Here is a 14,913-nt window from a genome sequence, read left to right on the forward strand (position 1 = left end):
TGGCACAGTGTGATGAAGGGGTAATGGCACAGAGTGATAAAGGGGGAGGCAGAATGACATAGAGTGATGTAGGGGATAGCGGGATGGCACAGAGTGAGGGGGGAGCAGGATGGCACAGAGTGAAGAAAGGGGCAAGCATATGGTACAGAGTGATAAAGGGGGGAAGCAGCATGGCACAGTGTGATGAAGGGGGAGCAAAAGCTTCATGGCACTGATGAAGGGGGGCCAGGTGAAGGGGGGAGCACAAGCAACATGGAGGGCGCAGTGTGATCATAAGGAGGCATAACATGGTAATGAAGGGGCACAGTAATGTGTGTGTGATTGCACCGGGCACTTATGGCAATGTAATATGTGTGTGATGGCACTATGGTGCAGGCTGTATTTTATGGGCTTACCCACCCCCTCTAGTGGTTTGGTTACACCTCTCTTGTGGCTAGCCACAGCCCCTTTGGTGGGCTTCCACCATTGTATTCCCCGTGGGCTCTTCATGCTCCAGTCCGACACTGGTGAGGATAGTATAGCAAAATAGAGAAGAGGGTTGTAAGAGAGCAGGGTTAGGCGGAGGAAAGGTAGGCTAGCCTGAACAGATGGGTTTTGAGGGAGCAATTAAAGTTATACAGGCTAGGTGGCAGCCTGATAGAACAGGGGAGCTTGTTCCAGAGAAAGGGGGCAGCATGGGAGATGTCTTGAATGCGGGAATGAGAGGTGGTGACCAGTTGGGAGATGAGGCGGCGGTCATTGGAAGACCGCAGTGGGCGAGAAAGAGTATGAGTGGAGATTAAGTTGGAGAGATATGGAGCAGTGGAGTTAGAGAGGGCTTTATATGTAAGGGTGAGGAGTTTGAAGAGGATTCTAAAGTGGAGAAGGAGCCAGTTTATAGCTTGGTAGAGAGGGCAGGCAGAAGATGACCGGTGGGAGAGGTAGATGAGTCGGGTTGCAGCATTAAGTATAGACTGAAGAGGTATGATGGGTAAGGGGGAGGCCAGTGAGGAGGAGATTGCAATAATCAAGGCGGAAAATAATCAGAGAGTGGATGAGAGTTTTGGTGGCCTCCTTGGAGAGGAATGTGTAATCCGGTTTATATTGCGGAGATGGAAGAAGCAGGATTGGATGAGTGATTGAATGTAAGGGGTGAAGGAGAGGGAGAAGTCAAAAGTGAACCCCAGGCAGTGAACTTGGGGTAAAGAGGAGACGATGGTAGAACCAATAGTGGTGGAGAGGATGGGAGGAGAGGAGTCTCTAGAGGGGGGGGAGGTAATAAATTCTGTTTTGGCCATATTAAGTTTGATAAAATGTTGGGCCATCCAGGAGGAAATAGCAGAGAGATGGCAGGACACCTTTTTTGAGGATGGAAGGAGAAAGAGCAGGAGAGGAAAGGTAGATTTCGGTGTCATCAGCATAGAGGTGGCACTGGAGGCCGAAGGAGCTGATAAGATCACCCTTTGAAGAGGTGTCCAAAGAGAAGAGCAGAGGGCTAAGGACGGAGCCCTGAGGGACTCCTATGGGAAGTGGGGAAGAGTAAGAGGAGGAGCCAGAGTTAGAGATAGAGAAGGAGAGGTTAGAGAAATCAGAGGTGAACCAAGAGAGGACACTGTCAAAAAGGCCAAAGGAGCGAAGGGTATGCAGCAGGAAAGGGTGATCGACTGTGTCGAAGGCTGTAGAAAGGTCCATGAGGATTAGGAGGGAGCAGTGGCCTTTAGATTTGGCAGATAGAAGGTCATTAGTGACTTTAGCTAAGGCAGTTTCCATGGAGTGAAGGGTCCAGAGACCGGATTGGAGATACTCAAGGAGGGAGTTATTGGAGAGGTAGTTAGTGAGATGGCTGTAGACTAGGCGATCAAGTAACTTAAAGGCGAAAGGGAGGAGAAAAATGGGGTGGTAATTGGACAGGGAGGTGGGATCAAGTTTGAAGTGTACCAGACGAGAGGGATAAATTGAAGAGGTGGGCCAGGTGGGAACAGACAGTGAGCTATGACAACTTATATTAATGATGATATAATTTATAAAAAATAATAATCAAATGTATTTAGAGTGTTTCATGATCTATTTGACATATATTGGAGATTTCTACTGCCATGAATGGTTTCTATCCAACAGCCATTTCTTCGCCATTTTGGGTAGATTATCTTTGTTGTGCGAGGAGGCATAAGCAAACTAATGGTTTTAACTGAAAATGCAATGTCTTTTGACAGGAAAAAAAAGTATAATTTATGTTGGTACTGCATTAACAAATTACTTTTATGGATGTTGGAATGCGATCAGCCCAAAAAAATGCAAAAATAGATCCCGGACAGTGTTGAGAAAAGCCTCAGTGGTAAAGGGGTTAAAATGAGGAATCTCTTAATTTCTTAATCGCTATTTTAAAACATTACATTTTGCTAGCAATACTCTTGAAATGTTGTTAAGTTTATTAAGGTACATAGCTAATCTGAGCTATTTTTTTCATTATCCTGTATATTTATTAGAACAAAATATATTTATTAGTTGACATATGGATAATATTTTATATATTTTCTAGCATCCAAAGATACTAGTGGATTCTATCTGTTAAGAGAGGCAATTTCTAAAATTTTAAACATCTACAATGCTTTTCTGGTTTACATGTTATGTGGGTGCAATCAGGAGCAGAACAATGTATCACCAGGCCTCATAACAAAATTTGTGTAGGGTCTCGGCAATGCCTCCCTACCCAGGTCCTCTGCTGTGCTCTAGGTAGAAAACGCAATGCACATACTCTGCTGTTCTGAGAGCAAAATGGGGCCCTCAGGGTAAGTGGGGCCCTTGTACCCTCTATAGCTTTGTCCTTATGTTTGATGTTACCTCTACTGTCTAGAGAAAGTGACAGGCTGAATATAAACAGAGCATCTTAGAATTACTCATTTTCTATTATTATGCTTTTGGACAAATATAGGCAGTTTAATTGTCAAGTTTGATCTCTCAGATACAAGATTTACCTATTGTATTAAAATACTCTATCTGTGTCCAAAATATGTTTCAGCCACATTTTATTATTATTATTATTATTATTTTTGTTTAATGCCAAATGCATGAAAAGCATATGTCAAAATGAATATTTCAGAATGATGTGATTGATCTACATTAATGACTCCTCTGTTTTATTTAATAGATACAAAATTATCTCCTAAGGAACAATAACCTGGCATGCAATGTGAGTGAAAAAGTAAATGATTTACAAAATGATACAACACCCATTTTATCCCAAGAGGTAAACAAAAAATAAAATAAGTAAAACTTAAATAACCAACTCTTTTCCTTCATGTTACATATATAAGGAACGTTTAAAAAATGCTAAATGTAATGAATTATAAACTAATTTTCAAGGTAATTTCACCTCATGAGATCTATATTAGGGATAAAAGTTTAATTTGCCAAGAGGTCAATATGTGTTTTTCTGTAAAATTACAAAAACGTTAAAGCAGTTGTCCATTTTACAAAATCTTCCTTAGTATTGCCTTACACCCCCCACATCCCAGCTTACACAAAGCCAGGACTCTGTATTGCTAAAGGAATCAATGCTCTTAGGGAGGTAACACTCCGTTGCATGGCTTCAGAGCAAAGTTTAGGGGAGGGGCAGCCATCCTCCTTATGCCCACCTCTTTGCTCTTCTTTGCTTTTTGCATGTGCAATGGATGGTGCATGTTTTTTATTCCCCCCCCCCCCCTCCTTCCGTCAATGCTGATAAAAGCATAGCAAGGGCCTTGGGAGCTGAGTTACCAGCACCACTAAGTCATTATCACCTCCGGGCCCCATAGCCAGAACACACCCTGCAACAACAGTAGCTTCGCCACTGCTTCTACTCCCATTCAACAGATCTCAATAGAAGACATATTTTAATTCTGAGACATAAGCTGCAGAAGTGCTGATGTTAAAATGATCCGATCGTAGGGCGAGGCCCCCAATTTACTCTTTTGAGTGATGCCCTTAATGGGGTTTGACATCAATTGCCGGGTTCTCCCCCAAATTTAGCTATGGAGCGCAGTGATGGTATGTTCTGTCTCTGTATGGCAAGGTTAGTTTCTCAATCCAAAATATGAGTAAGAATCAGTAAGAATAGTGTTGATCTTAGTCTTACATTATAACCCCAAAATTTTAGATGATAAGAATTTTGGAACAGTATAATAGAGGGAGTTTTTTTGGGGATATAGAAAAATAGGAAAATATCTTTAGCGCTAAATATATAAATTAATGATAATAAATATAGGTCTATGTGTATGTAAAGCTACTGTTAATTAAAGAGTCTGACTATGTAAGCAAGTATAGAAAAACCAAAGAAAGTTTAAGCTGCACTAAATAAACACTTAGCATTAATAAAAAAATCAGCGACCAATTACACAATATGCAATATACATGTAAAATGCAAAATGTAAAATCATCACATTTATTATAAAAATTCAATAAACATTAAATATAATATGAAATAGCAGTACTGCTGGTATATTATTGCTAACATGTGTGATCATTCATATATGAGTAAATACTTAAAGTGAATAAATGTAATACATTCAAATGTTGATATGCATATTTTTATGTGTTAATACTTGCAAATTAATTAATCCAAACTATGATGAACACCAAATCCTGTTTGCTGTTTGATTCTCTCTAAAACGAGAGGAATAATATATTTCAATCAAATGGCGGTGTGGGTGAAGTGACAGATCTCTGGTGCAGTGAAGCAGAATCAATCTCACCACTATCCCAATATTACTAGTGATCAGTTCACCAATAGTTAGTTCTGAAGCACTAAACAGGAGTTAATTGTGGAATCTAGCAACTCTCCCTATAATTATTTTCAACTGTCCGGACATCAAACTTTAAAAGCTTTTAAATCTACCATAAGAAAATATCCTGCAGCTGCCACAGTATTCACATTGTACAATCGGCTACAAACAGTCCTTGACAGTTTCTTCATCTCCAAATTTGGTTCCTTAAGAAGGATAGAAGTCAAATCCAGCCTATATTATTATATTTATATTTGTATTGACCAAACAGTAAGGGCTGTCAACTAATCCACAGTTGTCTAAATTATAATTTATTCAACTTATAGGAGTAGATTTTAGCAGCATTATCCCTTTGAACAATACGGCCCGCAAATTATTACCATTACTATGGTAATTTCTCAGCAATTTCTGCTCGCGGCACATAGCGTTGCGAGCAAAAATCAGCTGAGAAATTATAATGCACGGACTCCGTTGTTCTAATTGAATCTACCATATCTATCTATATATATATATATATATATATATATATATATATACTATATGGACAAAAGTATTCGGACACTTGACCATTACATCAACAGGGACTGTATGTATTGACATTGTATTCAAGTACATATACTTTAATATGGAGATAGTCCCCCTTTTGTAGCTATAACAACTTCCACTCTTCTTGGAAGGCTTCCACAAGATGTTGGAGTGTTTCTATGGGAATTTGTGCCCCTTCATTCAGTAGAGCATTTATGAGGTCAGGTACTGATGTTGGACAAGAAGACCTGGCTCGCAATCTCTGGTCCAGTTCATCCCTTCATCCCAAAGGTGTTCAATGGGGTTGAAGTCAGGGTTCTGTGTAGGGATGCTCAGGCTCGGTTCCCCGAGAACCGAACACACCCGAACTCAGCATATCCGAGTGCCGAGCCGGCTTTTTCCCACTTTTTCGGAATCGAAAATGAGGCAAAACTTCATTGTTAGGTCGTCGGATCTCGGATCTCGCAAATTTTAAGTTCTATAAGTACCGCACTCCACAGCGATCTAGCGCCATTTCACAGAGGGACACAGAAGGGGTAGCACACTCTGACAGTTGGGCAGCAAGCTAGATAGAATAGAAAGAGGAGGGGGTAGCATTGTTCAACAGAATGTACAGTGACATTTTTGAGAGCTCCATTGCTTCATTGCTAATTATCATTGCTAAAATACAAATACTTGAGCTGGCAGGCTTGGTGTAAAACTATAAATCTGCAGTCACATTCTACTGTGTTATATAGGTAACACATAATGAGGAGAGCTCCATTGCTAATTATTATTGCTGAAATACAAGTACTTGGGCTGGCAGGCTTGGTGTAAAACTGTAAATCTGCAGTCACATTGTACTGTGTTATATAGGTAACACACAAAGAGGAGAGCTCCATTGCTAATTCTCATTGCTGAAATACAAATACTAGGTCTGGCAGGTTTTTCTTCTGAATTTGCAGTCAAATTGTATGGTGTTATATAGGTTACACACAAAGAGGAGTGCTTCATTGCTAAGTGTAGTTGCTGAAATACAAATACTAGGCCTGGCAGGCTTTTCTTCTGAATTTGCACTCAAATTGTATGGTGTTATATAGAGTACACACAAAGACGAGTGCTCCAATGCTAAGTGTCGTTGCTGAAATACAATTACTACTCCTGGCAGGCTTTTCTTCTGAATTTGCAGTGAAATTGTACGGTGTTATATAGGTCACACACAGAGAGGATTGCTCCATTGCTAAGTGTCGTTGCTGTAATACAAATGCTAGGCCTGGCAGGCTTTTCTTCTGAATTTGCAGTCAAAGTGTACGGTGTTATTAAAATGGATTCCCCAGCAGTACACAGAACAGCAGGAGCGCCAGCTGCTGGCAACAGTCATGATGATAGTAATCCTTCTACGTCATCTGGTAAAGCCTACGTAAAAGTGCATAGTGTATTTAAGTCAGGGAACAAAAATGTAAAAAAACATCTTTTACCTTGGTCAAGAAAAAAAACCTGTAATACAGGCAAAGTTATCTGCAGAAAAAAATAAAATTGCCAACATGCCATTCTGCACACGCAGTGGCAAAGAAAGAATGAGGCCTTCGCCTTTCTCTATGAGTGCGAGTTCTGCAACTGTCACTGAGGCATTTATTTGTAAGGTCAGTCATGACCAAGCAAGACCTTCTCATTTGGACAAAAGTGGTGTCCAAATACTTTTACATGTAAAAGCAGAGCTGGAAGATAACAATAAGGTATTAGAGGAAAATGTATGTTCAGATTCAGAAATGACACAAATCCCTGAGGAGAGTCCATCCACGAGTGCTATGTGTGATTGTGACCATTCTGATAGTGTACCCATAAAGAAGGCCCCTTTAAGCATTTCTGCAGATGTGTGCCTGAACAGCCCAAGTAAAGCCGGTGATACACCAATTGAGGATGCCACTTTGGAATTGCAACAGGATGAGGGGGATATTTGTGTAGTCAATGAGGGCGCTAATGAGGATGTTGATGAGTATTATGTTGCTTGTGTAAGTCCTGCACCAGTGGAAGCAGTTCTGGCACGTGAGAAGAAGGAGGACATTCTCATGTCTGGACATAAGACCAAAAAATCCACTTCTTATGTGTGAAATTATTTTTGCCCAAATCCTGACAACAGTTGTCTAGCCATTAGTAGCATATGTAAAGCCACAGTCAGTGAAGGTAGGGACCTTAACCATCTAGGAACCTCATCAATGTTACTCCATTTGAAGCGAGTTCATGGCAAGATGTTGAGAAAATCAGAAACCTATGCAAAAAAATAACAACAAGCAGTCCATCATCAGCTAGGACCCTTCTCTCATCTACATCCAGACGCCTTAGACAATTACTTGAGTTCTTGTGTCCCCGTTACCAAATTCCAACACAATGCCATTTCAGTAGAAAAGCTATTCCTCACCTCTACCAGAAGGTTCGTAAAAATGTAATTATTGGGCTACAAAATGCCATTCTGCCCACTGTACACTTAACCACAGATATCTGGACAAGCGGAACTGGGCAAAATAAAGATTATAGGACTGTGACAGCCCACTGGGTTTGTGATTTGCCTTCACTAGCAGGAACAGTAGCAGCAAGTACCCAAGTACATCACATTTGTCAGAGGCAGGCTCCGCTGTGTATCACCGGCTTCACTAAGAGGCATACAGCTGACAAACTGTTACTTAAATTAAGGAATGTCATTGCAACATGGCTTATCCCATTTGAACTATCCTCAGGATATGTCATTTCTGATAACGCCACCAATATTGTGAGAGCATTACAGCTGGGTGAATTCCATCACATTCCCTGTTTTGCTCACACAGTAAACTTGGTGGTGCAGAGCTTTTTAAAAAATGACAGGGGCGCGCAGTAGATGCTGTCTGTGGCCCGTAAAATATCTGGACATTTCAGGCATTCGTCAACAGCGTGTAGGAGATTGCAGCAGCTACAAGAGCAATTTAATTTGCCCTGTCACCAACTGAAGCAAGAGGTGGTGACAAGGTGGAATTCCACCCTGTATATGCTTCTGCGGATGGAGGAACAGCGAAAAGCAATCCACGCTTACTCCACAAGCCATGACATTGGGAAAGGAGAGGGATGTATTTTAGTCAAGCACAGTGGAGAATACTTTCCGTGTTGTGCAAGGTGCTGAAACCATTCGAAGTAGTAACCTGTGAAGTGAGTTCAGACACTATTAGCTTGAGTTAAGTGATTCCCTTAATTAGACTTTTGGAAAAGCAGCTTGAGAAACTGAAGGAGGAGATTAAACAAAGCAATTGCGCCAAGTATGTCGAACTTGTAGATCAAGTACATTATTCGGTTCGCCAGGATCCAAGCGTTATCAAAATCTTGAAATCGGATGGCTACATTTTGGCGACTGTGCTTGATCCTCAGTTTAAGAGCTATGTCTTCTCTTTGTTTCCAACTGACCCAGATCTGAAGAGATGCAAGGAGCTCCTGGTGAGCAAGATGACAGCTCAAGTGTTACGTGCCAGGACGGCGTCTCCTCCTTCAGTTTCTCACTCAACTGTTGCTAGGAAAAACTTAGCTTTCCCAAGAGACCCAGGGATGATGCAGATGACTCAGCACCAAATTTTGACATCTGGGGGTAAATGTATTAACCTCCGATTCTAGCAAATCGACGATATTAGGCGACTTTGTCAGCAAATTTTAAAACAGCAATGTGCTTACAGGCAAAACTTACCTTTAAAAAAATTGCCGTCTTAAATTTTGCCGGCAAAGGCGCCGAATATCGTCGATTTCCTAGAATCAGAGGTTAATACATTTACCCCTGGTCTGGTCTAAAAGAATTGACCAAAAAATGTGACACCTCTGCCGTAACTCCACCTGCTTTGCATACTGAGAAGAAAAAAAGGGAACTTGGAGGCCCATGTACCAACTCGCTTTGCACTGCTTAAGCTGCCCACCCTCCAGTGTGTACTCGGAAAGAGTTTTTAGCACAGCCGGGAACTTTGTCAGCGATCGGCGTAGGAGGCTACTTCCTCAAAATGTGGAAAAGATGTTCATAAAAATTAACTTCAAGTTCCACTAGGAAGGCCTTTCCCACCAATTACATCAAAATACTGAGACATCTGTAATGGTGGATTCCAGCGGTGATGAAATAATAATGTGTTAGGTTGATGTACACACTGATGAAGGTGAGGATGAGGCGGAGGATGATGACAACAGCATCTTGCCACAGTAGAGTTAATTAACAGCACTGTTACCTCAGCTTCCTTAAGTCCATTGTTACCTTGTTTTGTGGGGCCCAAACAAACGAAGCACTTCGGCCACAAGTTGTAGCACTTTTGTGGCTGAAGTGCTTGGTTTGTTAAAGTGTGCATGTCCTTTTTAAGATCCAAAACAAGGGTGGATGGGAGGGCCCAAGGACAATTCCATCTTGCACCACTTTTCTTTTCTGGCACTGCTGTGTGTCAATGTGTCCTAGATGTGCTAGGAACTGCTGTGTGTTTGAGTCATTGCTCTGTTGCTTAGCATCCAGCCAGGTCATTGCAGTATTTATTTGAAAGTGTATGAAAATAATATTGTAACCTGTGAAATGGTCAAAATTGACTGCAAATGACTTGAAAATAGTGTTATTGAGGTTAATAATAATGTAGGAACAAAAAAGACCAAAATTAGGGCATTTTAGCATATTTTAGCAATTTTTCTAAAAAGTACTGATCCAAAACCAAAACCAAAACACACGAGGGTGGCTTTGCCAAAACCAAAACCAAAACCAAAACACGAAGCTAATCCAGATCCAAAACCAAAACCACTTCACGGGGGTCAGGGAGCATCTCTAGTTCTGTGTGGGCAAATCACGTTCTTCCATACCAAGCTCATCAATCCATGTCTTTCTAGTTCTTGGTTTGTGCACTGGGCACAGTCATGTTGGAATAGAAAAGGCCTTCCCCAAACTGTTGCCACAAAATTGGAAACATAGCATTGTCCAAAATGACTTGATATGCTGAAACATTAAGATTGCCCTTCACTCGAGATAAGGGGCCCGATATCTGTCACGAGCCGTGGCGGTACTCACAGCCACTGCGGCTCGCTTCCTGTCCTCCCCGGCGTCACTTCCTCCCAGCTGCCGGGCGCGCACGCGTATATTGTGATTAGTAGATTCAGCTTGTAGGCTGAATTAGCAGGCATTAGCCTGCAGGTGTGTGTGACAGGGCTAAGCCCTGATTGGTGTTTAGTGCAGCAGGCAATTAGCCTGCAAGTGTGCACTGTCCAGGTGCAAGCCCTGATTGGTCCATCTGGGTACTTAAGGCAATGAGGTCTGCTGCCTCATTGCCGGTTATAGCTTCTGTTGCCAGTCTGCTGACCTGCTCTGTGCCTTGTTCCTGTTCATTGAATATTCTGCTGTTTAACCGTGTATGACCCTTTGCCTGGATTTGGACCTTGCCTGTGTATCTCGTGACCCTGACCTCTGGCATGTTTATCGACCTTCCTGTCTGCTCGTGACCCTTGACCTCAGCCTGTTTATTGGAATTGATATCTGCTGCCGGCCCTTGACCTTTGCTTGTACTTCACTTAGTTTACCTGGGTTCTCCCCAGCCGGTAAACACTTCACGGCCCTCTGTCAGTCTGCAGCCCAGTCTGTCCCCACCACTAGGGGATCCAGTGGACACCTGACTGGCAGAGTAGATTCCGGGTTGTGTTGTACCGACTGGAGGGGTTCCTAACAATATCATTATCCCTCCTCAATCAAACTTCACGGTTGGCATAATGCAGTCAGGCAGGTAACATTCTCTCGGCATCCACCAAACCCAGACTCGCCCACCTGACTGTCAAACAGAAAATCGTGATTCGACACTCCACAGAACACGTTTCTAGTGCATAGTCCAGTGTCAATGTGCTTTACACCACTCCATCCAACGCTTGGCATTGGTCTTGATGATGTGAGGCTTGCATGCCGCTGCTTGGACAGTATTTGTGCTTACATTAATGCCAGTGGAAGTTCGGAACTCTTCAGCTATGGAATCAGCAGAGCGTGGGTGACTTTTACTCACCATGCGCCTTAGCAGTCGTTGATCCCTCTTTGATTGTATGTGGTATTCCGCTTCATGGCTGAGTTGCTGTTGTTCCTAAACGCTTTCACTTTCTAATAGTAACACTTACAGTTGACTGTGGAACATCCAGCAGGGATAAAATTTTACAAACCGTCTTTGCAAAGGTGACATCCTATCACAGTACCACGCTTGAAGTCACTGAACTCTTCAGAACAACCCATTTTGTATTACAAATGTTTGCAAATGGAGACTGCATAGCTATGTGCTTGATTTTATACACTTCTGGCAACGGACCTGATTGAAACACCTCAATTTAATAATTAACAGGTGTGGCCAGATACTTTTTCCATATAGTAGATATATAGATAGATTGTTTTAATGTCAGGATGATAAGATAGTCGCCAACATAAATATTCCATACAGTTTCTTGTGACCCTTAGCACTAGATAAACAAAGACCAGCTGTCTAGACACAAGCCAGCTTTTCCAGCATTGGTCACACTGAACAGTGAAACAAACAGGCTTTTTATAACTGACACTCCTCCTACAGCCCCAGCTTGATGGGCAGGTGACACTAAATGCATATTACCAGCTAAATGCTTCCCTATGCTAATATATATATATATATATATATATATATATTGTGGCAAGAGCCCGCTACTGCAGAATCACACGCGAACAACTTCTTCCTTTTTATGTAGTTTTATTGTCAGGATGGTAAATGTTTTGACACCGTACAGATTTCACAGCAATACTTGGAGAACCTAAACGCTAGCTATACATAGACCAGCTCTCACTCAGGACCAGCCAGCTACCCCAGCGTTGGTCTTCCTGAACAAGTGATACAAACAAGCTTTTATAACTGATACTCCTTCCCCAGCCTTAGCTTGATGGACAGGTAACATACCCACCTTCTCTTTAAAAGGAAACGCCCATCACTGACTCTGTTTGCACTAACAGACAGACACACCCTGTCTGTTTGCAGAGAGGAAGGATTTCAAATCATGTAAGTTAACCAAACTTAAACTATTGCTTTTCATACATAAGTCTTTATATTGAATCTAGGTGCGTTACTGCACAAATGTCTTACTCTATTTCCCTGCTTTCTCTGCATATTGCCAGCTAAATGCCTCCTTTTGTTACAATATATATATATATATATATATATATTGTGGCAAGAGCTCGCTACTGGTGAAGCACACGCGAACAACTTCTTCCTTTTTATGGTTCTTTATTGTCAGGATGGTAATAATATTTTGATACCGTATACTTGCACAGCAATTATGGAGACCCTATATGCTTACTATACATAGTCCAGCTCTCTGTCCAGATCAGCCAGCTAGCCCAACGTTGATCGCCCTGACCAATGAAACAAGCAGGGTTTTATACCTGACACTCCTCCCACAGGCCTAGCTTGATGGGCAGGTGAAACACCCACCTTCCCTTTAAAAGGAAACGCCCATCCCTGGCTCTGTTTAGACTAAGACACACCCTGTCTGTTTGCTGAGAGGAAGCAGCTTTTAAATCATGTAAGTTAACACACTCCAAACTACACATATGTTTTTACCTGGTTCAATCTCCACCTAGGTGCATAACTGTGCCAATGTTTTATTCTTTTTGTATACTTTATCTGCCTCTTGTCAGAAAAATGCCTCCCTTTGTTACAATATATATATATGTATATATATATATATATATATATATATATATATATAATATATTCGTATTATAGAAAATATTAAATTATGTAGGACTATCCACCCTGTGTCCCCACTGTATTACTTTAATATCTCCCATATTCCTACATTCCTCTAATATCTCCCTTGTGTTAGGGGTATATTTACTAAACTGCGGTTTTGAAATAATGGAGATGTTGCCTATAGCAACCAATCAGATTCTAGCTGTCATTTTGTTGAGTGCACTAAATAAATGAAAGCTAGAATCTCATTGGTTGCTCTTGGCAGCATCTCCACTTTTTCAAACCCGCAGTTTAGTAAATCTAGCCCTGAATGTCATCCCAGGTATCCCCATCTACTCTCCTTTGTGCCTCGTTACATACTTCTCTCTAGAGAGAGATAAGGGAGAGCTCTTATTTACCCCATCTCTCTCCCTTACTTACCACATCTCACATCCACCCACACTTACCCCCTGATCCTGTTTGGCTATCTAGCTATACATCTCTATACCAGTTTGTATCTTCTGGAAACATTCAAACAGGGCAAACATTCTTAGGCTAGAGCAACCACACCAATGGCGTTTGGAACTTAGTAATTTCCAGTTACAACCCTGAATGAAATTTATTAGTCAGAAATATTACATTTAACAGTTCTCCCTGAATGACCCACCTGACATAGAAGTACCTCTGTTTTAGTTTGTGTACTCATAGGCTGTTGTAAAAGAACCACTCCCCCCCTCACTACTAGTGTCATGCTTTATGCCACGATGTGTTTGGGAAATCAAGTCCACAGCGGGAAAGCTTATTAAAATAGTGATCAGTTGGTGGCCTCAGCATGCCAAGTGGTGAATTACCGTTTTGGGTGACTTGTGGTTACCTCTGGCTGAGTGCTTGGCTATATTACTAGATATGCATACAGACCAAAATGTTTACTCTCATTGTCTAGAGTTGGGAACAACATATCAGAGACATCATGTAAGTAGTTAGTGATTTATGAGTACTTTGTAGTTTATGCTGCTAGGAATTCTGCTTTAGTTATTTTTAAATTCAAGTGTTTTTTTCTGTGTGTGCAGTGGTGCATATAAATTTGATTTTGTGGATTATAAAGTAAATGAGGCATTAGCGATATAAATGGTTCATTTAATTCCGAGCATGTAAAATAACTAGTCAATTGTTACTTATACTCTAAAATAGTAAGACATTAAAGTATCTAATTTATTTCATATGTATTTCTCATCCAATTATTAAAACAAGCGAACACTTTAACATTTCCAACTTTTATAATTGCTTACAGACTCTGCAATATATTATTTGGTTTCTCTGTTGTTTTTAATTGTACATGAAATAAAGATGTTGCTTGTATTTATTACATGAGGATCAACAATTATTATAACCAATAAATCAATTATTTTAAATTGATCAATGATGGTATTATAAGTGTTTGGTGTTTTAACTGTACTGTAACCCTTATAAGTACAACGATTACATACAGTGGTCGAGGTGGGCTAGTATACGGTGGCATGCCATACTGTCTGTCACGGGCACTAGGAGTCTTTGCCCAGGATATCACCAGATGATGTTCTTATCAGAGTAATATAGCTGGTACTATGGTCCTCTGGTAGCAGGGTGACAACGGAACAGGAGAATCAGCAGATGGTGAGAGAATGCTCAAGGAAAGTCTATGACTAGCAGCAACTGGTAATGACTTAGATGGATGTACACGAGGAACCAGATGGACAAGGAAACGTGAGAAGAGTCAGTGGTCTGCGTACAGCAAGTTGTACCACTGCTATAGTGAGGAGGAATGTCCAGGAGTAGAGAGGAGGTAGTGAGAGTCAGTGGTCTGCGTATAGCAAGTTGTACCACTGTCTATAGTGAAGGAATGGATTCCAGGTGCAAGTAGGTAACGGGGAAGTCAGTGGTCTGCGTACAGCAAGTTGTACCACTGCTTATGTGAGAGGATACTTGAAACTGGTGCC

The 14,913-nt window shown here is 41.3% G+C and overlaps 1 protein-coding gene across 1 annotated transcript in view; it reads left to right on the forward strand.

Moving 5' to 3' along the window:
- CARMIL2 (capping protein regulator and myosin 1 linker 2) overlaps positions 1-14,913 on the forward strand; it is a 1,059,949-nt gene that overhangs the window by 481,863 nt on the left and 563,173 nt on the right. Inside the window, exon 24 of the mRNA XM_075188807.1 lies at positions 3,128-3,226. Coding sequence (XP_075044908.1) covers positions 3,128-3,226 — 99 coding nt within the window. The remainder of the gene's footprint in view (positions 1-3,127; positions 3,227-14,913) is intronic.

Source organism: Mixophyes fleayi, chromosome 10 (genome assembly GCF_038048845.1).
Source record: "Mixophyes fleayi isolate aMixFle1 chromosome 10, aMixFle1.hap1, whole genome shotgun sequence".
In the NCBI taxonomy this organism is placed as follows: domain Eukaryota; kingdom Metazoa; phylum Chordata; class Amphibia; order Anura; family Limnodynastidae; genus Mixophyes; species Mixophyes fleayi.